This window comes from Thalia democratica, chromosome 1 (genome assembly GCF_965202585.1).
Source record: "Thalia democratica chromosome 1, ktThaDemo2.hap1.1, whole genome shotgun sequence".
Taxonomy (NCBI): domain Eukaryota; kingdom Metazoa; phylum Chordata; class Thaliacea; order Salpida; family Salpidae; genus Thalia; species Thalia democratica.
The window spans coordinates 46,598,762-46,623,560 of record NC_139165.1 but is presented as its reverse complement, the minus strand read 5'-3'; the positions used below and the strand labels follow the sequence as shown (position 1 = coordinate 46,623,560).

Here is a 24,799-nt window from a genome sequence, read left to right as displayed (position 1 = left end):
GATTTATTTGTTGTCAAACACAGTATCAATAACTTTAAGTAAAATGTTTATTTGTTTGAAGTGCTGAGTTAAAAAAACAACAAGTAGTAATTAAAACAAAGTTTCTAACTGAAGTAAAAATTATATATAAGTTAAATAAGTTTTTATGTAAATAATCAACTTGAAAAATAAAAAAGAACAATAACATTACCAAAAAACATTATAATACAGTAAGCTAAATAAATTTTGAGTAAGGCTCTTTTGCATACAAATTCTTCTTGATTATTGAGTTTCGTAAAAACTTGATGAACTAAAAGTGTTTTTCAAAATTTAATGGCTCGTCTTATTGATATAAAAAATTATTCTGCTTTTTATTTCGGAAAACTTTCACAAACATTACTTTTTTGTATACTGTATTTTTTATGTCCTGGAAAAGACGATAAAATGTATCCAAATGGTGTACAACTCGACAATCGAAAAGTTTTTTCAAGCACCAGGTCCTAGGACTAAATATTTAAAGCGCTTTTTTGTCTTTCAATAAAAAAAAAACAACATATTAGCTAATATTTTCATCAGAAAATTGATATTGTGGAACATGTTCAAATAAACTATTTTTTTCAATTATAAAATGTCTTTATTTGTTGGGTAAGTAGTTCTGTAGACGATGTTTGCTTTGTGCCGCTGAGAGCAATAAAAAAAAGTATTGAACTGCTGTGTTATGAAAATTAGTCTAACATTAATGTTGTAATTCCCTAAATCCATCTCTACGATACTTTTTAACTTATAAGAAGTTTTTTTTTCTCTGAATATGGAATTTCAAAATAGTTTTTATATAAGCTAAGGTATAGTTTTAATCAAGAGACAAGTCTTTTATAACAAATGTTTATCACGATAAGTACAAATGAAAAAATTAAGGCTTCAAATTTCAATACATACGGATACAAACCAGTCTGTGTGACTAAGAATCTTGGATAATTTCAAAAAGAAAGGTGATTATTAATGCACGAGTAAATTAAAAAGTAAGTAACAAAATTAAAAAGTGATTTAATAGAGTTCAGCATTATCAAATGAAATATACTTATCTTAAAAGTCGTATTTAATAGTTTGTACAACTTGTGCTTTTAGGCTACATAAATCAAGATAAATGTACTTACTTGATATTTATACAAAACTTAACTACTATTTATACACTACAGTTCATATTTTAGAATAAAAAGTTATTAGTAATACTAAATAATATTAAAATAAAGTTTATGTATCTAACTTTTAAGTTAAAAAACTAAAACCTTATTAAAAAAAAGAATATTTTTAAAGCAATCTTTTTTAATTTCTAATTTCTTTTAAACTATAATTAAGTATACTATAAAAAACATTTTTTTTTATTCTAAGTACGATTTTTCTTTAGATTTTTTTGTGTAAACCTTTAAGTAAACTTATGTACTATCTTCGTAACTATATAGTAAAAATGAGTAATAATCAATAAATACGATATTGTTTAATTAAGAAAGTGTTTTATTATTTTAAGCTTATCTAGGTTTATTTTTTAATGACATTTCAAAATAAAAAGAGCAAACCTTTACTGTCAAAGTTTGTTTTAACATTTTTTTTAGAAAAACTAACACATAAATGTTAAAATTTAGCTCAATTTGATTTAAAATAGAAAGAAAAGCTAAACAACAATGATTGTTAATATGTTACCAAAAACAAGTATGCAGTATTATACACATAACATTTGTAAAACAAGCTTAAAAAATGAAAATTGAGAAATAAAAGTAAACATTAGAAAACAGACTTTTAATGAGGAAAAACTTTTTGATGGTTTAAGATTGATTTTCAATTTATTAAAAAACTACTTTAAAACAAATTCGTACTTTGTTTAATAAAAATCAATAACATGCACAATAGTATTTAGGTTAAAAGATTTGTATGTGGGTTATAATAGTAGCAATATTTCGCCTACATTTTGAAAATTTATTACTTTTTTGCCATCATACAATAATAATAGACACTAAAGTATATCACAGTAACCTGTCTGCCTGATGAGTCCTAATGAGGACGAACTCATGTCACAGATTGTCACATGGATTATTGTTGTTAAATTCCGACTGATGCAGTCTAGTGCTTGTTGTTTAGATTTATAAGAACACGTTGTTTTTATTATATTATATTAAAATGTCAACGCTGGATCCAGACATCAAAGTTGGGTTACTTAAACTGAAAGAAACACGAAAAGAGACATTAAAAATAAACACAATATGCTAACTTTTTAAAGAAAAGAAAAAAAAATTAACATTTTTATTTAAAAAAAATAAATAAAATAATAGTATAAAAGAATAAACTTTTTACTAAAAACCATATGTTGTTACAAATAAAAATATATAAAATATCACAAATACGGTAGAGACAACAGTATAGTAAATCACAAATTTTATCTTTACAACGATCAGTTACAAACTTTATAAACCAAAGCCCAAAGCAAATTATCAATAGACAGGCTAATTAAAAAACATATGTTGAGAAAATTTAAATATAATAATCATTCATAAAGAAAAGGTACTGTTTATAAATAAAATTAAAATACAAATTAAACTAAATTCTATATTTCATATCATAGTTGATTAAAAAAAGAAAAAAATTAGAAAAAATATTTTGTTTAAATTAAATTTCGTAATGTTGAATCGAAATTTTTCAACTTTTTCACAAAATTTTTGTAGTGTACACATTGATTTAAAAAAAAATATCTACAAATTTACTCTGCAACTCACTAAAAATTTTCTTTTAACTATTTAAATCTAAAAATAAATAACGATAAACAATTTTTTTTTGAATTTTAGACGGAGCTTTTTTGGCGTAATCTTTGTGTCCTTTTCAAGTCATATAGAAAACAAAATAATATTAACTCGATTTTAAACTTAAAAAATGTACTTAATATAATATGACGTACAAAATTGACAACGAAAAAGTAGCATTTTTTAAGTTGACAAAAACTAATTAAAAATATACTAACTGTATAAGTATTTACCTAGCTTTCATTATGTTTTCTTGTACAGATTTTATCATTCTTTTAATTAGTTTGTGAATAAACTCAACAAAGAAAGATATATTTATTTATGATAAAATCTTATTCAAATAGAATGAATAAACTAATTGAAAAACTAATTGAAAACGCTGCCTTTTTATGGAATCTGAGTGTTTAGCTTAGACTCCTGTTTTTTCGATTAGTATCGAATCTAGGCTGTGAAGTTCACTCTGCTTGTATCGTTTAAAGCTCTAAAGTTTTGTAGAACATTTGAGAACTACATAAGTTATAAGGTATTGCGCTGTTTTCATCGGTTCTTTTATAATCTACAACTCTCCGAAAAGTTTGAGGCGATGTCTCTCCTGTATAGGAGATGCTTTAACCAACAGAGCTAGTGTATTTAAAGATGAATTTTGACACAAATATTTTACGTAAGGGTTACAACACTGTTAATTTTTCTATGACAATTCAACAAAGAATACCTAATATTTGTTTGTTTTAATTAAATAGTCATTTTGGACTAACACTTGAATTTTTTATAAATAAAAAGAGGTAACCCTGATTCCAGTATTTACCTTTGTTAAAAAATGAACATAATCTTTTGCTATTGTATGCTTATTTAACTACTATGTTATATTTTTGTAAAAAAAGTGCTAAGTTTTGCGAAAACAAATGACTAAATAAACACTGAAAATAGTTAGTAATCAAAAAGTTCTCTTACTTTACTGCAATATAAGTAGGTGATTTTACCTTGAGCTTCAATTTTAAAAATGTACATAGTTTTTTTCTTACATTTATTAGTACTTTGCTATTACTGATTAGGTATAGTCAAAAACAGTTGCCAAAATAAAAAAGAAAACCAAAAAATCGTAAATAGTAGTAAATAACACATAGTAAAGATACATAAAGAATAAATATAAAAAGTGACAAATAACAGTACAAGATAGAAAAAAACAATTTCTTGAAAATATAGATAATTACAATTTGGAGTAGCAAAATTTAGCTGGAGTAGTACTAAAGTTATTGTTTCATAGTTCTACTTATTTTATATACTAAATAACAAATTGAACTATTCCTTGAGTATATATAACTAAAGTAACTATAAATAACTGTCAAATATTTACTTTTTTATATAAGTATATAACGATTGTAAGTATAAAGTTTAAAAGAATGAGGTCAGATACTTTTAAGTTGTCACAATATAATTATTAAAATTAGCTCTGAAAAGCTTACATAGTTTGTTTGTTTTAAACTTATGTAATGTTGTTTGCTGACGAAATGATTTCGTCACGTTGCTCTGTATATGTTTTATAATAGTTTACAACACAAACAACTTAATTTTGAGGTATTCAAAATCCTAATGTTTTTTTTTGTACCTAATCTACCTTATAACTAGTTAATACTTTACTTAGGAACAACAATACTAGTTATTTTTTAACATGAGCAATTTAAAATTGTGTAAAGTATAAATTTGAACGAGACTTTCTATAAGTATGAACAAACATTAAACATTCTGTTCGATTAAGCTATTTAATGAAGTATAACCTTTTGCTTTATTAAAGCATCAATCAAGAATCCGTATTTAATCTTCTATATAAATCAGTTTTTAAATTTTATATGTATGTAAATTGTAGCGAATAATATAAAATGCAAAATATTTTTCAAAGTTATCAACGAACAACGGGTAGAGAAAATGTTTTATCAATTTTAAATAAAATGTTGCTTACCCTATAGTAAGGTGATAAAATCGTTTAAAACACTACTTAAGTTTCAATAACAAGAAGTATTTAGGTTTTTTTATTAAGTACAATTAGTTTTTTGTTCGTCTAGGTTATGTTTATAGTATGACAAATCAAAATAAGTGTAGTTTTTGTTGTATGATGTTTTCCAAACTTATTTAAAGATAAATACGTTTTATACGTTGGTTTAGATTCAAAACATTATGCTTTAAATTTCTTAAGGTTATTTGTTTACAACTTTAAAGTAAATATACCATATTTCATTCTAAAATCACATTTCCTTGATATTACTCAAAAGTTTATTGCTACCGTTAGGTGTGCAAAAACATGTTCTGTAAAGTTTGTTTCAATCAATAATTAAAGTATGCTTTATTTTTATTTAAAATTTACTTTTTTTAATTTCTTAACAAATCTGAAGAACTGTGTTAGTTTTTTAACGCAGAAAACCGTTTGCTAGTTAAATAAAGAAAAGTAAGGTGCGTAATATTTTTATTATTGTTTATCTCAATCAACTTATTTAGTTAACATCTTTGCTAATAAACTATGAGCAACTAATGTTTTTAAACATTCAGAAAAAAATGTTGTTGCAAAATAAGTTTAGTACAAAAAAGTATGCTACAAACTCTTTTAAAAATAATTTAGATACCGAAAAAGTAAACACCTACCTGATACGAGTATTTTTTTAAAACTTTTGAATCTATTTATACATACTTTTTTTACAAGTAACAGTTAATAAAAGCTTACTTTTAATATATTATTTTGCTGTTGTATACATTTAAAACTAATACAAACAGCAAAGTCATAAAATACACATAAGCGAAAATGAAACTATTACCTTTGTTTTATGGTCTTGGCTTAGTCTAATTATTTAAATAATATTTGATAACAGTTTAAAGATTTTTTCTTTGAATTTTTCATATATCGTTTAAGTTTCATGTTTAACGCGTTTTACTAAAACTATAAATTTTTAAACTATTTGAATTATTTTTAAATGCTTTGAAAAAAAAGTTTGCTTTTCAAAGTTACGAAGCTATCTTCAAGTTTTTTTTTATAGTTTTTTTTTTTTTGTACTTATGACAGATGAAAAACTACAATGACCAATTTTTTTAAACAAAAACTTATGAAAGTTAAAAATAAATAAAGCATATTTAAAATTCACTTTACGAAACGCTTTAATTGTTTTAGAACTTATTGAAATAATGGTAATACACGTTAAGTTTTACTTTTAAAAGTTTTAATTAAAAAAGTAATGAAAAAGTACAATTTAAAGTAATCTTAAATGAACAAAACTAACAAAATAAAACATTTAACAAATGAATATAGCCAACATTTAAATGTTTCATAACAAAACTCGTTTCTCGTTTATATATAAGAAAGAGACAAGCGTGCGTCTCATACGCCTAAAAAACTTCATATTATTGATTTTCATTGGTCGGATTTACAAGGAGTACAAACCATGTGACTTTGTTTTTATGAGGTAAACGTTTTTTTCTGAACTTTAATCGATTATTTTCTCAAAACAAAATTTCTCTACTCCTATCTCGAAACTGGCATTTTTTTAAAACTTAAGTACAGTATTTAACTATAAAAAATAGTTTTGAAATTGTTTGAATTTTTTTTAAACAACAACAATTATAATTTATTTTTTTCTCATTTTGAGTTACAAAAATAAAAAATAATTTACTATATTTGATATCTATGAGGAAAATTACTAAGATTTAAGTTTATTTCATAATAAACAAGCCAGATTAAACAAACAGGAAGTTGTAAGTATCAAACAGTTTTTACTTATTGTCTTGAAAGTTTATTACATTGACAATAAATAATAACAAGTGCAATTTCAAATGCTAAACGCACATAAAACACAAGTTACTATACAAAAACACCATGAAATAAAGCAAATGTTTTTATTTTCAAGATCAATTTCATGAAAGTATTTAAAATAAAACAATGTGTATATTTCATTGCTGAGTTATCTTTGTTGTATCAAAAATTGAACTAAATATCAAACGTATATTTATCAATTTAAAACTAACTTTTTTATTATAAACTGTTTTCATTACAAGCTTAATTTAGCATTTGGATAAAGTAAAACATCAGAACAATATTTGCAAAACGTCAAAGGCAAAAAGTTGTACGTACTTATATCATAAAATATTTGACTTAGCAGTAATGTCTTATTGCTGCTTTCATCATAAATAAATTGAAAAAAATCATGGCAGCCTAGTAGTATTTACTGAACTAATAAACTTAGTTCTTCAAAGTTAATTAAGAAAGTCACTATAGAAAAAAATATTGAAAAAACTAAAAAAAAAACAACTATTGTTAATTTTTAGTTTTTTATCCATCTTTGTTTTGTCAAAATTAAAAATAACTTTTGGTAGTTAATTATTGATTTCCTAAGCTTAAGTGGACAGTCTCAAAACAACTAATTTAAAATAAGTTTCATTCAGTCAACTAGTTGTTTAATCAAAGGTACAACTTATTTGGAAAATTTGAATGTAAAAATTTATAAATCTATATGAAATAAACAAAGATGGCATTTAACATTTTTGTCTTTAACAAAGCCTGAAATTCAACAATGTCATGGACATTTGTACTTAAGGTAGGCCTGAGTGAAAAATGGAACGTCTAATTCTTTCATTGGTTTGTTGACTCTCGTCACTTGCCGACACAAATGCTGCAGTGAGCTCACTTTATTCGTAGTTTCTAAATTTTGCTTGACTACTTTTACTGATCCGTCTTGTAATCTGATAGTAAATTTAAAGTACTCAATATTTTAGTTAGAGTATGAATGAATAAAATAACATTTTTTAAATAACTTTATGTACTCTTTTTCAATGTTTACTTTAAATTTCAAATAGTTCATTTTTTAGTAGTTTGAAAGCTAGATTTAAATATAACTCTAATAACAAAAATTAAACAAATAATTTTAAAATTATTAGATTAATTAAGCTTAAGTTTTTTTTATATCTAAAATTTTTTATGTTTTACTTTAAACTTGACCTTTAGGTTGGATGAAAAATTAATGAATTAAGAAGAGATTTTAAGGTATTAAAAAAGCAATCTCGTTTAAATATTGCGTACTACAACTTATTAATTAAAGATGGATATTAATAATTTAAGTGAAATAAAAACGGTATAATGAAGAACAACTTTCAGCAACTTTAGATTCTTCTAAATAACCTTTGTTTTAGCAGTTAAGATTTCTACTACTAGGTAATTATAACAGATAAAAATGTCTAACATAACAAAAAAGCTATACTGAAACTAATTAGGTGTTGCTTGAATCTTTGTTATGTCTTAAAGTTCAACTTTTATTAGTATTTGTTTTTCTGGATCAATATAAGAGCTTAGTCTGTATAACATATTTTTAATGTACATCAAGACTGCTTTATTTTCTGACAAAATTATTTGTGACATTTTTATTGTTGTCTTTTTACTCTAATGTTTTCTTAGACCATACGTAAACAACACTTACCCAACAGACGCGAAATTTCCTTGCTCGTCAAACACACATTTCAGAGGCATTTTACTGAAAGATACCTCCTGCACGTAAGGTTTGCTTGAAGTGCAGTTTTTGTTGTTGTTTTTCACATCCCAGATATTCCAAATTCTAGCTCTGTTTTGTTTATTTATACTTTTATAACAACTGAAAAATATAGAATGCTTGTTAACACGTTAAATTTTTTTGTTGTTTTAAAATTTACGAAAGTTGTTAAGTCATATAGTCTTTGTTTGTAGTTAAAAATTTGTCAGTTTAAAAATTTGTACAGAATTTGTTAGTATATTGAAATTGCATTTTAAAATCTATGGAGCTCAAATAAATTTTAACTAATTGCACGCTTGCATAACTCAATACACCAGCTTTTACCACTTAAGCACATATAAACACGACACAAGTAATTAAAAAGTTTTCTCGGAACTAAAATCGTTACACTACAACGTTTTTCAAAGTTTGAAAAGAAATACACGTTTAAACTTTAAAAACACTTTAAAATTATAAAAATCCAACAAAAAGTGTTTTAGTTTTGAAAAAACAAGTTTTTAATCAAGCTATAAAGCATATTAATGTTTTACATAGACAAAATGGGTTTTGAATGATTAGAGAAAACTTTGAATAAAACATACTATGAACTTTTCAGTGTTTTTTTCTTCAGGATCATCACAGTTTGACCAACTCTGGCCTTCTGTCAATTCTTTTATTTAGTTTCTTACTTAATTTTTAAAAAGTACAGTGATGACCTTATGTAAGTTGAGGTTTTGTAACAAAAAAAAAACAAATGTATCATTGAAGTACTTTGAAATTTTGAATGTCAGTCAAAACAAATTGTTTTTGTTAAAGTCATCACTGTAATAAAACACTAAGTTTTATAAACAAATAATAAGCTTTGTAACCTATCATATCATAAAAAAATGTTCAAGCCTAATAATAAAGCATGCGAAGCAAGTTTAAATCAGTTAATATATCAAACTTTATTAACCTTTGTTTATTTACACTTGTTTTTTGAATTTATATGTTGAACGCAAAAACAAAAGCTTATTCAGGTCTACAATTTAGCTAACTTGTCAAATTTTAGCATCTAAATTTCATACTTTTAAGCTTTCATCCAAAGTTAAATTACTAAGCTTTTAAACAAAAATAATTTTCCTTGAATTAATATTCATGTAAATTTTGTAATACACGTTGTTTTTGTGTTACTTGAAAAACTGGTATTTTATTTGTTTTGTGCATCATTAACTTCGTGTGCAAAAATTTTTCTCAACCAACATTTTATAAATTATAATAAAGTTTAACAAGCACTGATTAAATTCATATACAGTCTATCTCTTAAAATGTTTTTTTAATTGCAAAGAATTGTCGGAAAAACTTTTATATCTAGGTTTTACTGTTAGATTATAAAAAAAACAGTAGTAAGATCTAAAGTAATTAAATATGGTTTATAATAATATAATAAAAATATAAAACTCTTGACTTACTTTTTATCTTCGCAGGTGGTGATTATTTTGGTTCCACACTTAGAAAAGGCAGCTGATGACACCCAACTGCCATTTGCTCCACCCATGTATATTGAAGATGGCATCGGGTATGAATGGCTGTGAAAATTTATTTAGACGTCAAGTATGTTGTTAATAATAAAATGTATTGAGTAAATTATGTTTTTGTTAGCAAGAACTTATAAAAACATTAGCTTCCACTAAATTTTATTAAGTTTTTCAAAAACTATTATACTTTAGCCTTGGGTTTAGAATTTAAAAAAGTTCATCCTTACAAACTTGAAACTTAAATAAAAGTTTTATCAACTAACTTTAACGTGAAACTGATCTAAGTTTTAACTCAACCAAAAAAAAACATATTTATTAAAAGCTATTTATAAAAGCTTTTAAAAATGTTTGTTTAACTTTTGTACATACAATTAGTGGTTTTTAAAAGTAAACAAAGTAAAAACCAAAGTTTCTATCTAACTCGTGCACTTGCATGCAAAAGATGTAGCAGAAGAAAATGTGATTAACATTATATACAACAAAATATTAATTTTATCATAATAATTGATGTTAGAAAAATATTGAAATAGTATAACTATTCATTCAAAGTTTAACTTTTACAATATTCCACAGTGGAGAAATTAGTCTGTTTAAACGTTTTTCTTATTGTTTAAGTACAGTAACCTCTCGCTTATTTACGCACATTGTGTCCACAGAAAAAGTGCGTAAAGATATGAGAGATCGTAAAGATACGAGAGGTACCAAATATACTCACTATAATGGCTGTTTTTTAATATTACTTCTAGTTAAAAGCAGACTGGGCACTTTCCCACTTTTAACTATTTGTTTACTTCATTTATAAATATGAAAACAATATATAAAACTATACATATATTAAAAAAAAGGATTTGAATTTCTACAAAATAATAATAATAATACGAGTAGAAATAATTTTACTATTTTAATAATAAGTAGAAATTATCTTTATCTTTATTTATATGTGACATTTATATTCTATTCTACTTAGCAAATTCAATTTATAATTAAGCATTTCTTAACAACTATAAAATGGTGTTTATTAATATATAGGGCAAGACTGCTGTATTATTTCTTTGTGTTTTAAACTCTTATTACTTCATTATACTTTCATTATTAAACACAGTCATGTTTATTTCAGAATTTTGATTTAATCTCTTATTGTTAACAAAATTTCTGATATACTGAGGTATAACTAAATGTATATCAATTAGTCAAGGAACATAAATTTGCAAAGTCCAAAGATATAGAGAGGTGTGTTAGCCTTCAAAAACATATTTTAATTTAAAAATATACATTAAACCTAATTTGTGCAATATTAAAAAAAATTAAAATTTTTATTTTCTGAATTTTATAGAATTCTGAAATGCGTAACTAAACGAGAGTGCGTAACGTCACGAGTGCGTAAAGATCCGAGAGGTTACTGTACTTGAAATATCGTTTAAATTTTTTATATATCAAATAAACATGTTTAATATATTCAAATTACCCGAGTGTAAGAAGAATTGTTTTTTCAGCGACATCCCAAACGATGGCCGTGGAATCATTGGAGCAGGTGACGAGAAGCGCCCCGTCTCTCGACCAATCACACACGTTCACATCGTTTTTGTGGCCAATCAGCTTGTACGGTTTCGCGCTCAGCCGACGCTTGTCTTTCAACTCCCAGATATACACCTGAATATTTTAAATAACTATTCAATTATTTTACGTAACTTTTTTACACACGTTATGCGGTTTAAGTTTTTTTTGCAATACTGCGGTTACCTATATGTTTCGTTTAGGTAACAGTGTGAACATTATGTAAAATTTGAAAAAAATACTTTGATTTTGTTCTGTGTTGAAAAAAGCTGCAAAACTTGTTTCAAAAAAAATAGGACAAAAAAGTCAAATAAAGTCTCTGTATAATTAGTAAAATTTAACGAGTATAAAAAATAAAATACCTCTCTCGCGTTTCCGACAGAGGCGATTATTTTTTGATTACTGGGATTAAAAGCTAATATACAGCTGAATGTTTCAAATTCTAGAACAGAATATATTTTACGTAACGTTTTACACACGGGCTTGCGGTTTAAGTTTTTTTTTTTGCAATACTGCGGTAACCTATATGTATCGTTTAGGTAACAACGTGTACAATATTTAACGTTTGAAAAACTTTTAATTTTTTCTTAGTTTTGAAAAGATTTTTTTTAAACAAAAATTTGAAAAAACAAGACAATAAAATTGTTAAAATAGTCTCTGTATAATTAGTAAAATGTGACAAATATAAAAAATAAACTACCTCTCTCGCGTTTCCAACAGAGGCGATTATTTTTTGATCACTGGGATTAAAAGCTGTGAAGTTAATTGGTTGGATGTGGTGTCTCAGAGTCTGGCACATATTTCCATTATCAAGCATGTCCCATATCTATAAAATGAAACAATTTTTTTAAACATAAGAGATGAATAATTCTTAAAATTCATACAATTAAGAGTATGAATATAACATTATTTTAAGTACAATGTTCGAGTTTAAACTTTTTAAATACTGACAATAAGTAAGAGACTGTAAATTCTACAAACTTTTATAAACTATAAAAATTACCTTCATTGTTTTATCGTGGCAGCTGGATAATAGTAATGAGGATTCCGGTGCAAAAGTCAGAGCAGTTACTCGAGCAGTATGGTCGAACAAAACATGGTTTACCTTGCCTGTTATAAATTTGAAGATAAAAGCTAAATATTTTTGTACAAATAAAATACATATTCTTTTTAAAGTTTGTTCAGTACTCATAATAATCTTTGAGCAGTCACTTACAAACATAATTTATAACTTTTGTACAAACTTTAAATCTTACCAGTTGCTGTGTTCAGTATTTTGATTGGACCCTTTTTCAGTCCGGTTGCTAAGCAATACTGACCGTCTAATTTGATAGGAAGAAATATCATGGAAGTGATCATGTCTCCGCAGTCAATCAGTTTCGAGCTAAAATTTGCATATAAATATTAATAAAAGATTTAAACAATTTCAGAGACTTATTGATGATTTAAATAAATTTTAACTTTTAATAATTAAAAAAAAATATTTTTAAAACTATCTAAAACACTCACCATGATTTAACTCCTGGTAGGAAGTTGCTAAAATCCAATGTTTTTCCCTCCTCCGCGCACAAAACGCCCGCGTAACAGCCGATTATGGAGTAAGCGAACATCTTGCCGTCTGGCGAGAAGGCGGAGCAACAGGCATCTAGCAACTTCAGGTTGGGAGCCGTCAGCGCTGGGATGTTGACCGTTTCCAAAACTGTTTGTCATATTGTTGTTGTTTGAAATGTTTTGTATTTAAAAGTTTTTACATTAAAAAAATATAAGTTTTATTCCCTGTTGTACGAAACTTGATTGAAATAATGAATAATATGAAATATTGACTTTTGAAATTTATAAGTAATTCTAATCTACAAAAAAAAAAGAGAATGTAAAAAATTTGTTTCCATTAAAATAATGAATATTTTGTTCAAAAAACATGGAAAAAAATTGATTGTTTTTATTAAATATATAGATAAAAATTAGCAACAGATATTTAATAAAAAAAAAGTTATAAAATTACTATTATAAAACTTGCTTAATTTAGTAATACTAATTTTAAAACAAAACAAGTCCACTTAGTTAAACTCATCAATTTAGGTAATGAAGCAAAAAAAGAAAATAATTATCTAGTTAAAAATCTTTACATACAGTTTAATAAAAACAAGTAGTTTATTTTTTAATAATACAAAAAAAAACTTTGATTAACTTTTTCAAAAATAAATAAACATTTTTAAAACCTATAGTTTATTTTATAAGTTTTATCTAACATTTATACATTCTTAAAATTATCTGAATACTTTTACAAGTTTTTTTTTTGTTTTAAACTAGATTAACTACTAACCTTCATCAGAATTGTGTTTTTCACTAAAAAAAGTTCCATTGTCTTTAAACAACATATTATATATTTTTTATTTAGTTATAAAAGTCTATCAAATGTATAATAAAAATAGTTTATAAATAACATTTAAAACTAAAACAAACTAACAGCAAATAAAATTTTAAAACTAAAAGCATATACAAAACTATCAATTTAAACTACTCCTTATTAACAATCACAGTTGTTTTTTATATCATTTATAACACGGAAGCTAAAAGATAAACTTGATAAAAACTTAACACAAATACAATGCGCAACTTCTAGATGCGCAACAGCTAAAGCATAATAAAATAAAGCTAAGTGAAGCTGTTCTTAAAATTTTGCGTTACGTAAGGAAAAACTTAACGTTACGTAAGTGTAAGTAGCTGAAGAGCACTGATAGCGGTATAAAAATATAACACTTTTTGATAAAAACTGAAAAAATAACGCTATAGTGTTTTACTAAAAGTATAGTATGTCAAACTTAAATTTATCTATGCTGACAAAAGAATTTAAAGCTTTTATTTTGAAACATTTACTATACAAATACTTAAAAATGACATACTATTTAATGTAAAAAATATTTTCGAGAAACTCTTATAGATAGAACACAAAGCTAACAAAAGATAAGATTTTTAAAACTTGTAAAATAACAACGAAATTATACAAAAGTCAAAAAAGTAAAAAAAAAGTAGTACAAATTAAAATTACTAAGATATAATGAATTAACCTATAGTAAATTAGACAATAGTATGATGACAATAAAACGATTTACAAACTTTGAGTTTTTACAAAAGTAAAGAAACAATTTCTTATTTTTCTTAATACCTTATAATTCGTGTTTTTGTCTTCTATTACTTAATGATCACTTTGTTACTATAAATGTTTTTAAAATTTAATTTCATGTTAGCTTTCCAGTCTACTGAAGATAAATTATCGAAATATATTTTATATTGAAAATTTTGTTATTGTAAAGTTTACACTATCAAAAAAACACTAAATTTAATCTTAAAATTAAAATAAATGTTAATTGTATTTTTTTATTTTGTTTTAGTTATATAGTTTTCTTAATATAATTTCAACCATTGTAGTTAATTTTACTACGTTTGTAAATAAGAGTAATCAGCTTATTTTCTTAACTTTATTATTTTATAAGTTTAATTAGTTTAAAATAAAAGTCTCAAAACTAATTAAAAGAGTATAAAAATTTTCATTTTGAATTTAGTTTTACAGTTTGTTATAAAATAAATGTTTCCTAGACAAGAAATTAAACTGTATCCATAGTGGAGTATGACTAGATAAACGAAAATTAAAAAAACAAACACATCTTTGGACATTTTTGAACTCTTTTTTCGTCTTTCAACAAACAATTTAACATAAATATAAAGTAATCTTTTTCGATTTCGATCGAAGATTTTTCGAAGAACTTTTTTGTCTATGAATTTAGTTTATATGAAACTAGTGTAGAAAACAAATTATATTTAAACAAAACATAACTTTTAAAAACACACAGTTCATATTTCGTCAAGATGAAATTAATCAAATCAAGCTTTGGTTAATGATGAATTAAATTAAATTTTATTCGTAAGAGAGTTAGTTTATACGATTCTTTTTTACCACATATCTTAAATATAAACATTAGTTTTTGTAAGACGTTGCTAATATTAAAATAAACTTGTTAATCTTGTTAATTAAAATTAATCATTGACACAGATTTCTAAAAATTTTTTTTAAGATGTTTTAAAATTACATAAACAGTATCAAACTTCTGAGGATTGGGGACGAGCGAACCCTAAGGTCTCTGTTGTTCAAACACTTGATCATTAATATTAGCAACCGCAATCGACCAACAATACGTTCTAGAAACGTCTACAAGCTTGACCTGAAGACCTGAATGTTAGCAACAATGAGCTAACTAATCACAGCAGTTTGATAGTGACTGCAACAAATAGCGACTTCCTATTTATAAAAGACTCAAAAAAAGAGAAACATACTTTAAGAAACGCAAGCAGACGAAAAAATCAGAATAAGTTGAATTTATTTATTTATTCATTTGTTTTTTTACTTTTCATTTAAAAAATTGTTGCACCACTGTATTTGTTTTTATTGTAGTTATTTTGCTCATAATTAATTTTTGAGCACTAAATGCAGAACTGATTTCGAATGAAAGCAGGACTATTAAAGTATTTATTTATTATATTAAAAACAGTTTTGTACAACAAAAAAAGGATTAAAGGGCAACATTTTTATCAACCCTGAACTAAAGAAAAATAAATACAAGCTTTTTAAGCTACTCCTAACTCAAAATTATTGCTTAAAATTAAATTAAACCATTGTATTCTGTCTTACTAAAAAGTAAGAAGTTTTTTACTGGTTATTGTTTGTTTTATAACTTTTTTTAATGTACTTTAGCTGTATAGTTTTTACAAAACTCTGTAATAAAAATATAACTTTACTTTAGAAGAACAGTGAAAAAATTAAAAGTTATCTAAAACTGTGAGTTTTAACAGTTTGAAAATAATAACACTTTTTCAAAACGCATTTTTATGACTAAAGAAGCATAAAACTTGTATAGTTTAATATTTTAGATCAAATATGAATAAACTCATATCCAGTCATTTAATTTCTAAGAAATCAAAGTGAACACAATATGAGTAAAAATACTATTAAATATTTCAAATATTTTATTAAAACAAAATATTTTTATTTTTATGATTTAAGTTTAAAAAACAAAAATAACAAAGATCCAAATATTTGATTTTGTAAAAAAAAAACAAATTGTAATATAAATATTAAAAAAAAAACTATAAGAAACTTAGAATTTTTGGTTTTACTAATCAGACTAAATTAAATAAACTACTATCATTACAAATATTTAACAATAATTTTAAATGCAAATTTTTTAGTTTTAAATAAAATTACCTTAATTTAAAAAAAAAGATAGTGGCACTTAAACTTTAAACAGTTATAGTGACTAAGCTGTAAAAAAAAACGAAAATCAATAAAATTGTAACTAGCAGTTCAGTTTTGTGTTTATAATATTGTATGAAAAGTTTCCTGATGGTGAAGACAGCTTCTTCTCGATCATAATTTCACAAGTTTTACTGCTTTTATCTGGGTCATTCGATAAATGAAGACTGATTGACTTTAGTATTTCTAAAATGTTTCTTGACTGATCAGATTTTTTTAGAAACTCTTCTGCTGAGCAATAGTCACCAAGTAGTAGTTCCTGAAAATTATCACTTTTAGAGTTATATTGTTTCGATATTAACTAATTCGGATTAAATACCAAGAAAAACTAACTGTAACCTAATCTAAAAAACAAATTACTGCAACAACATTTTCATTATTATCTACTTATAAAATTTTTAAATGATATTAACAGTTTTATTACCTACTTTTGTTTTTAATTTTTTTTTTAATTGTTTAAACTAATACAGATATTAAGCATACCGAAAGTATTTTATGTTCAAAACTCGACACACAAATTAATGCTCAACTAACAGCGGAAGTGCCGTAACAGCTTGCATCCAGATTTCCAGTTTCATCTTCAAGTTTGAACTGCAAAAAGTAAATCACTTGCATCAGCGGCACACCCATGCCTTGCACGGGAACTTTCGATATTTTGTCGTACTTGGCTTCTTCTTTCGGCCCAGCAATGTGCATCATGTGTTCAACTACAGTGGCTGGTGAGCTGTTTGATTATTTTCAAAGTTAAAAACTTGAACATTTTATTTAATTGGTCACTTAAAAGTTAAGTTTGAGGTGTTTAAATAGCTTTAATTTATAATAACATATATTATTTTTATTTAATAATAACATGAGTAAAACTAGTTTAGAAAACAGTAGTCTCTACAAACCAGTAATAGAAAATTTCGTTTTGATACACGACGGGCGGAACATGGGCTGCTGTGAGCTCCTCGTAAGTGGATATTCTGACGCATCTTTCGTACTTGCTTCTTACTTTCTCGTTGTTGAACTTTTCTGGCTATAAACACATAAGTTTTTTTAAACACTTATTCTTCAAACACTAATCATTAGTTAAACTGACTTGGAGGTAGGCAATAGTGAAGCGCTCATTTTTCTTGTGAAATCGCTTTTTGGTGATGACTTGGGTGGTCTCACCGTTTTTAGATGAAAATAAACTTTTCCAGTTTGCTTCCCCGTCGTCATGGCTTTTCATGTCAATTACTGAACTGATTTTAAAGATTTGAACTTTTTTAATTGTAAAATTTAAATTGTGTAAACTTTGTGCTTGGCTTGGACAAATTTATTTTACTTTAAGGAAAACAAGTTTAACGGTGCTTTTTGTTCAACTATTTAATTCAATAAGTTCAAATTTAACTTCAAATGAAATATTACAAAACTTTTAAGCAAATTTAAAAGAGGATTTTTCATAAAATTAGATTATTTTTTTTTTTTGGAGACATAGACATTTGAGAAAACAATTGAAAAAACAAGCATTATAATTATAAGTAGTTATTTCCAAGAAACTAACTTGTCGTCATCCTGATCCAAGAACCACTGGGATTGGTTTTGAGTAGGGGAATCACCAAACTCGTTCAGCCACTCGTCACGTGCTCGCTGCACCGAGCCACTTTGCGAGAAATTCCCGCGAAAATACGACAGCGATTTGTGCGAAGCTTGCTGCAACTTCAGGTGCTCTCCTCTGTTGCTCTTAGCTGCTGTTCTGCATTTAATTGTTATTATTTTTAGTTGGGATATTTTTTGTAGAAAATTTATAATAAAAACTTGTAATAGCACGTAATCACTAATTGATTAATAACTAATTACTTTCTCATTACCTAATCTCATTATATATATTTGTGTGCTTCATTTCATTTTATCGTCAGTTTAAAAAAGCTCTGAAGAACCTTCTAGGTGAAACGGCGTAAGCTTGAATTGACAATGGTTGAATGAATTATATTTAATAATAAAAACTTGTATTTTTTATTTATCCTATACACTATGATCCATAAATTAAATATAGTTATATTAATATATAATGATAATAAAAAAAAATCATCTGAAAGATATATTTTGACGTTTTTAGCTCACTTGAATTCTAATACAGTTTATAGTTGTCGTGCCGCGAAAGCAAATTTAATAAATATAAAAAACCTTTTGTTTTATTTTTGTCTGAGTTATACTTCTCACATAAAAACTTGGGAAGGTTTTAACAATCTAGTACAGCATGTTAGCAATCAAATCCCTTCCAAAAATATACTTAGAAACCATACGACCATCAACAACAGAATCCGAGACAACCCACGACCGGTTTCTTGCGACTTGAGTCCTAATAAGGACGAAACCGGTTGTGGATTGTTTCCGGTGCTGCTGGTCGTGTGATGAAGGACATCATTTATTTATATTCGTTTAGAATATTAAAAATATTCTATAACTGTTAAGAACTGTTAGTAACGTTTTTTTTTTTCTAATATAATTTGTTCTAGATATAAAACAAAACAAAGCAGTGAACTAACATGAATCCAGTAGTAGTGCAATGGTAGCATGTATAACAATCCTCCTTATTTTCAATGTGCATTCTCACTTTGACCGAAAACAATTTACTGGTCTCGCCACTTTGAAACTTGTAATTTTTGATTTCTTCCAATGTAGAAAAGGTTTGGCAATTGTGCTTTTGTCTATCAAGAACTGAAAATATATATCTTATTTAAGTTTTAATTTACATACTTTCAAATAAATTTATCCTTTATCTTTAATTATTAATGTTATGGTCGTATTAATTTGGTTTCTCAAAACTATGTACAAAACAATCTTAAATTTGATAAGAAATAAAAACAGGATAAAATATAAAAATACTTACTAATTGTCGGTGATTGTGAAGCTAAATTATCGTTAGTTTTGTCTTGATCTTTATTACATTCAACATGGCAAGTTTCAATTTTATTCTGAACTGTTTTTTCAGGTTCCTGAAAGAATAAATTATTCACTAAAAAAAATACCCGAATTAGAACATAGTTGTAAAAATATTTAAAATACCAAATTTATAACAAAACGAAAAAGGTATCAGGGTAAAAAAGTAAGTTTAAGCAAAACATTCGACTGTGTACCAATATTTAAAAATATTAAATTAGACCTTTATGATATAAGCAAGCAGCTCTTTGAGTTAGAACTCTTAAATTGTTAATTTAATAAATGAAAGCGCTGAACAGAAGTGAATATTAGTTTACTTGTTTTGTATAACCTTAGTTGTAACGTGCTAAAATATACCAAGTATTAAATGACTGACGCTTGATATTTTTTTATTAAACATAAGTTGCACATTATGTAAAACTTGAGAAGTACAACACTAGGGATCGATCTAAAAACACAAGCAGTAAATACAACTGTATAGTAACCATGTACTCAGAGGTCTTCAAAAACGATTTCAAATGCTTTAAAAATGATTACTTTGTTTCCAAAAAACTTAATGAGGTTTGAAAAACAAGACAACTTGTTAAATTTTGTCAATTCTTACTTTTTCGGCATTTTCTCCACCTAAAGTCGATGCGCGTTCTCCTGAAAAAATTTCAGCTTCCACGTTACTTGGCAACGAGTCGTAGTCTACTGATAGCGCAGGAGAATCTGTATCAACTTTCTCGTCAAATTTTCGGGGTTCTTCCGCCAGTTTTTTAATTCGACTGTAAAACGTTTCAAAACTACAAACAACATCGAACGACAAGTAAGTCATTAATTTTTAAATTACCAACTAAATCTAATTAAATAAGATTTTTTAAAATAAACAATGTTTAAAAAAGTATTTTTTAATGCTTTTCAACCATATTTTTAGATTATCAACTATCAGTTGATTTAGAGATATTACAAATACTTTCAAGATTTTACCTTTGAAAACATGAAGTACCCAGTTTAGATTAATACAATTATAAATAAATGAAAAATATCATAAATGTCTAACTTCAGCTTAAACAAAGTTTACTTACAGACTAAATTTTACTACACAATCAAATAACTTTTTAATTTCAACCACTTTATGGTGGTCCTCAGCCAAAACTTCTACGTCGCGTGAAAAAACATTACCGTCATGCATGACTAGTCTCAACTGCTTGGCGGGATTTTTTGACGAAGGTTCCGTTTGAAATTCTTCATCCAGTGTTGCGTACAAATTGGTCAACCTGATGAAGTTTCCTAGGGGACAAAAATTAATTAAATATTGATTTTTAATTTAAATGTAACATAAAATTTTGTTCTGGTGATAAGAGCAAACTTCCATGTACAAACCTTGTTTTATTTTCAGTTGTTTGACCTTGAAGGCGTTGGAGTCATAAACTGAAACTTCAACAAGATAATTATCCGTATCGATTTTTTCATGCTCTTTTAACTTGGATCTCTGTAAAAATAAGCTTATTAAATGCAAGGGTTTTACTTATACTTATTTGTTTGATAATCTTTTTTAAACTGACATAAAAAAAATTAAAACAAACTTATAATGAGTAATTTTTTGTCCAAAAACACTAAAATAACAGCTGTTTAAAATAAAGCCAGTTAATAAATATAAAAACCTATTTTTTAATAAATTTTAAATACTGTCATAGATTTTAGGTAAAATTCAAACACTTTTATAATTTATAATTTATAGAGGCTGAAAGTAAAGTGATTCTTAAATTTAAAACGGAGGGATAACTTTAAAAGTTCAAAAAACAGGGTTTGTGCGCAACATTTTTCAAACTTGGCCTGACATTTCTCAATTTAGACTTATTTGGACTGGATTTTCCCAAAGTGGGCAATTTTGGCAATCAGTGAGTGTTAATTTATTACGGCGTAAAAAGTAAATTGGCAGCCAACTAGTGATGAGGAAATATCTATAAGACAAGGATAAGATTTTTTTTAATTGTGCCGAGACGTTTAAGACAATATTTTTTGGAAACCCTGCGCTAACCTTAGTTGGTCGGCACACAGTTGGTCTTACAACGAAATGAAACGACATTACCTATTAGATAAGTTGTAGTTGCGTAGCTTATTATTGTAAAAACTATCTAATACATTTACTATTTTTCAATTTTAAATTATTCAAAAAGATAAGGTCCCTGAAATATATCATAAAAATTTCAGCTCTTGGAACAAGAATTGTTGTGTAACTGCTACAGATATATTTAAAATTTTACTTTTGGATTGCTAGCTCACTCATTCTTTAATCTTTTTAAGTACCTGAACTATTTCATAATACATTAAGTTTATGATAATTCCTTCTAACTGATAAATATACTCACCTCTTTGCAAATAATCATTTAGCCTTCAAAAACTTTAGTTGTATTTAGAAATAAATTCAAACCTTAGTATAATCTACTCAAGACCAAAAAAAAACTATTTTTTATTTTATGTAGAAATTCAGAAACCTTGAAACATTTGTACTGACAAATACTGACATTTTGCCTTCAAAAGCCAAATGCTTGTTTATTTAGAAAATCATAACTTTTAATCTTTAAAAAAAAAAACTTAAACTTCTAAGCATTTGTACTGAAAATAACTGACATTTTGCAATTTTTTCTGAAAAAAACTGATTTAGCCTGACGCGCACAAACCCTGAAAAAGGAGAATTACTTATCTACTTGCTCATTTCAATACATACTAAAAATCTCGAAGTTAGAAATAAAACTTTAACATTTAAGAAAACACAGATTTTATGAGAGTTGCCAGCCTTTGAAACAAATACGTCAGCGTGAGTTAGAAAAAATTATTATGAGTTTTTAAGAAACGAAAAACAAATTCAAAAGCTGAAAAACGTATCAAACTTAAATACCTTGAAATCATTAAAATAAAAAAAGAGCTTGAGTAGAGATGTTAAAAAAAATATTAGGGCCAGATTCAACCTAACAAGCAAAAATCTCTGTACCGCGAAATCTTGTTTAGTTAAAAACAACTTTTTCAAAAGAAATAGTGCTTTTTTACTTGAATTGTCCTTATATATACTTTTCATCTGACTTTCAGTAAACGGTAGAACTTATTAATTTATTTTATTACAATTTTACTTAAATTGTTTATAATTTACATTAAACAAGATTTCTAAGGATAGGATTTAAACAACTATTTTATTTTAAAATTTTCAAAGCTTAAAAAATAATTAATTTGAGTAAATATTTTGTTACATCTGAACTTTTAAAATGATAACTTAAAAGTACATTTATTTTTATTGAAGCCACGTTTTTCAACTTTAAAGTATATCAATTACATTTGTCCTACAAAAGCTTTAAACCTAATTTACTACATTCAAGAGTATGGTAATTTAGTTCAAATAAAATAAGACCACGTTTTAAGCAAACTAATTATAAGTTTTACACATTGTATCGCTAAAAACATAAAATTGTTCTTTTATATAGTTACCTATTTATAAACACATTTTGAAGCTTACGAAAATATTAAATTCATAGATACAATTTTTTATCTAAAGCAGTATAAATTTTTTAGACTCTTAAAGATAAAAAGTTTAAATTTATATTGAAAAGTTGATAAACTTTTCCAAACTAAAAAAAAAGTTGAAAACTACGTTACCTGGCGAATTCTAGGCTTGGGTTTGCACGGATATTTAGGAGCAGATCCGTCCCATACTTCCAACTTAATCAAGGTTTCATCTGATACGGTCACTTTTAAAACCTGCGTTCATATTGCTGTAGTATGAGAATCTTACTTTTATAGAAAAAATTATGAAAACCGATAAAACTGTATGTATTATAAACAACCTGTGTGAAACTGACTTCAAAAAATTCAATTAGAAACTTATCTATTTAAATTTGTCTGTAAAAATGCTTTACATAAATTGTAAATCAGTCTGGTGAAATTTTGAAAAGTTGAAACTTTTTATGAATGCTGAAAATAAGCTGAGGTTGTGTTAATTTAATATAAATAATATAACTGTAAATTATTACTTATTTACTAGATAGAACATAGGTGTAAAAGTAAGTTTATTGCATATTTCAGTTGTGTCCATACTACAAACGGATTTGCAGACAGTAAAAATTAAAACTTAAATTAGATGAAATAGCTTTAACAACAAAATACCTGACAGTAAATAGTGAACGGAGTTTCAACTTCAATGTTGTCCAGCCTGTATATGACTTTATCAGAAAGGTTTTGGCTGAAATCGTCTTCAAATTGACATTCTTCAAACCAGTCGACCAACCTTTTCACTTTTAAATTGTCAGCTGGGTTTTTGTCATCCGATGTTCTCTTGTAGCTTTCCTGTTAAAAATAAAAGTTTTGAGCTTGGATAATGTAAAACTAATAACTTTAAATAATTAAGCATAAAATACTAAAATTAACTATTTTTTACTAGAGTGCTTAAGATTAAACAGTTTAATATTAAATTATAGATGTATTAAAATGTAAATTTAGAGTTATTAAGCAACAATTATTTTACAACTAAAATACCATTTATCATTTTTTTAACTTTTATATTAAGATATTCTGGTTAATATATCATATTGCGTTTTTTAAGACGTGTTTTTCTTCTTACATATTTGATTTTTGTAAAATTACATATTTGTTATGATATTTGTTTTTTTTATAGCAATAAATAGATATAGTAAACAGTTGGTGCGTAGCTCAATAACCAGAAGGTCTTTTTATACACCAGATCCTTTTACCAAAATGTTTGAGCGTTAATTTTTTATCATGTTCATAAAATGTAATAAAAGTACTTATAGAAATAAGTTTAAAAATTTCATTTTCTTAAACGGGCATATTTGTGATTTTTGATACTTAATCTTAAATTCAGCTACCTGATGCTTTTTCTAAACATCAAAATTAAAACCTTAAAAAATAAGGGTCCAGATCCGGATCTTTTTTACTTTGATACATTAAGTCGAGTAAAAATTTCAGAAACAGATTCAGATCGGTCCAGATCTTAATTTTATTTCAATGATCTGGCTCAAATCCAGGCAAATCTGGATCTAGTTAGTTGAAAAGAGCAATAAAATTTTTTTGAAACAATACGTCGACAATTTAAGAAAATATCACACTAAATTATATACAAAAAGTTTCACAGTATTAGATACCGTTAAAATTTGTTATTGATTGTAGGTTTGCAAGTATTTGAAAGTGTTTTTTCTTCGCTTTACTGTTACAAAAAAGTATAATGAAAAACCCAAAGATAGATTTTTAGCTTGA

The 24,799-nt window shown here is 25.8% G+C and overlaps 1 protein-coding gene across 1 annotated transcript; it reads right to left on the bottom strand.

Moving 5' to 3' along the window:
- Positions 1-6,630: 6,630 nt before the first annotated feature.
- On the bottom strand, positions 6,631-13,749 carry LOC145835539 (WD repeat and SOCS box-containing protein 1-like). Its single transcript, XM_082943577.1, has 9 exons — positions 13,661-13,749; positions 12,847-13,036; positions 12,594-12,721; positions 12,341-12,447; positions 12,038-12,163; positions 11,249-11,433; positions 9,718-9,834; positions 8,219-8,359; positions 6,631-7,487 (listed from the first exon to the last, which is right to left on the bottom strand). Exons 1-9 carry the CDS (start codon positions 13,713-13,715, stop codon positions 7,322-7,324), a joined length of 1,215 nt encoding a protein of 404 aa, XP_082799703.1. The 5' UTR covers positions 13,716-13,749; the 3' UTR covers positions 6,631-7,321.
- Positions 13,750-24,799: the final 11,050 nt, after the last annotated feature.

Bases quoted from the DNA above. Each gene is read 5' to 3' on its own strand.
- LOC145835539 (XM_082943577.1), bottom strand. From the start codon at position 13,715: ATGTTGTTTAAAGACAATGGAACTTTTTTTAGTGAAAAACACAATTCT. The intron at 12,722-12,846 runs GTGAGTGTTTTA...TGCAAATTTTAG, and splicing joins CTACCAGGAGTTAAATCATG to CTCGAAACTGATTGACTGCG. The intron at 9,835-11,248 runs GTAATTTGAATA...AAATTTTCACAG, and splicing joins ACAATTCTTCTTACACTCGG to CCATTCATACCCGATGCCAT.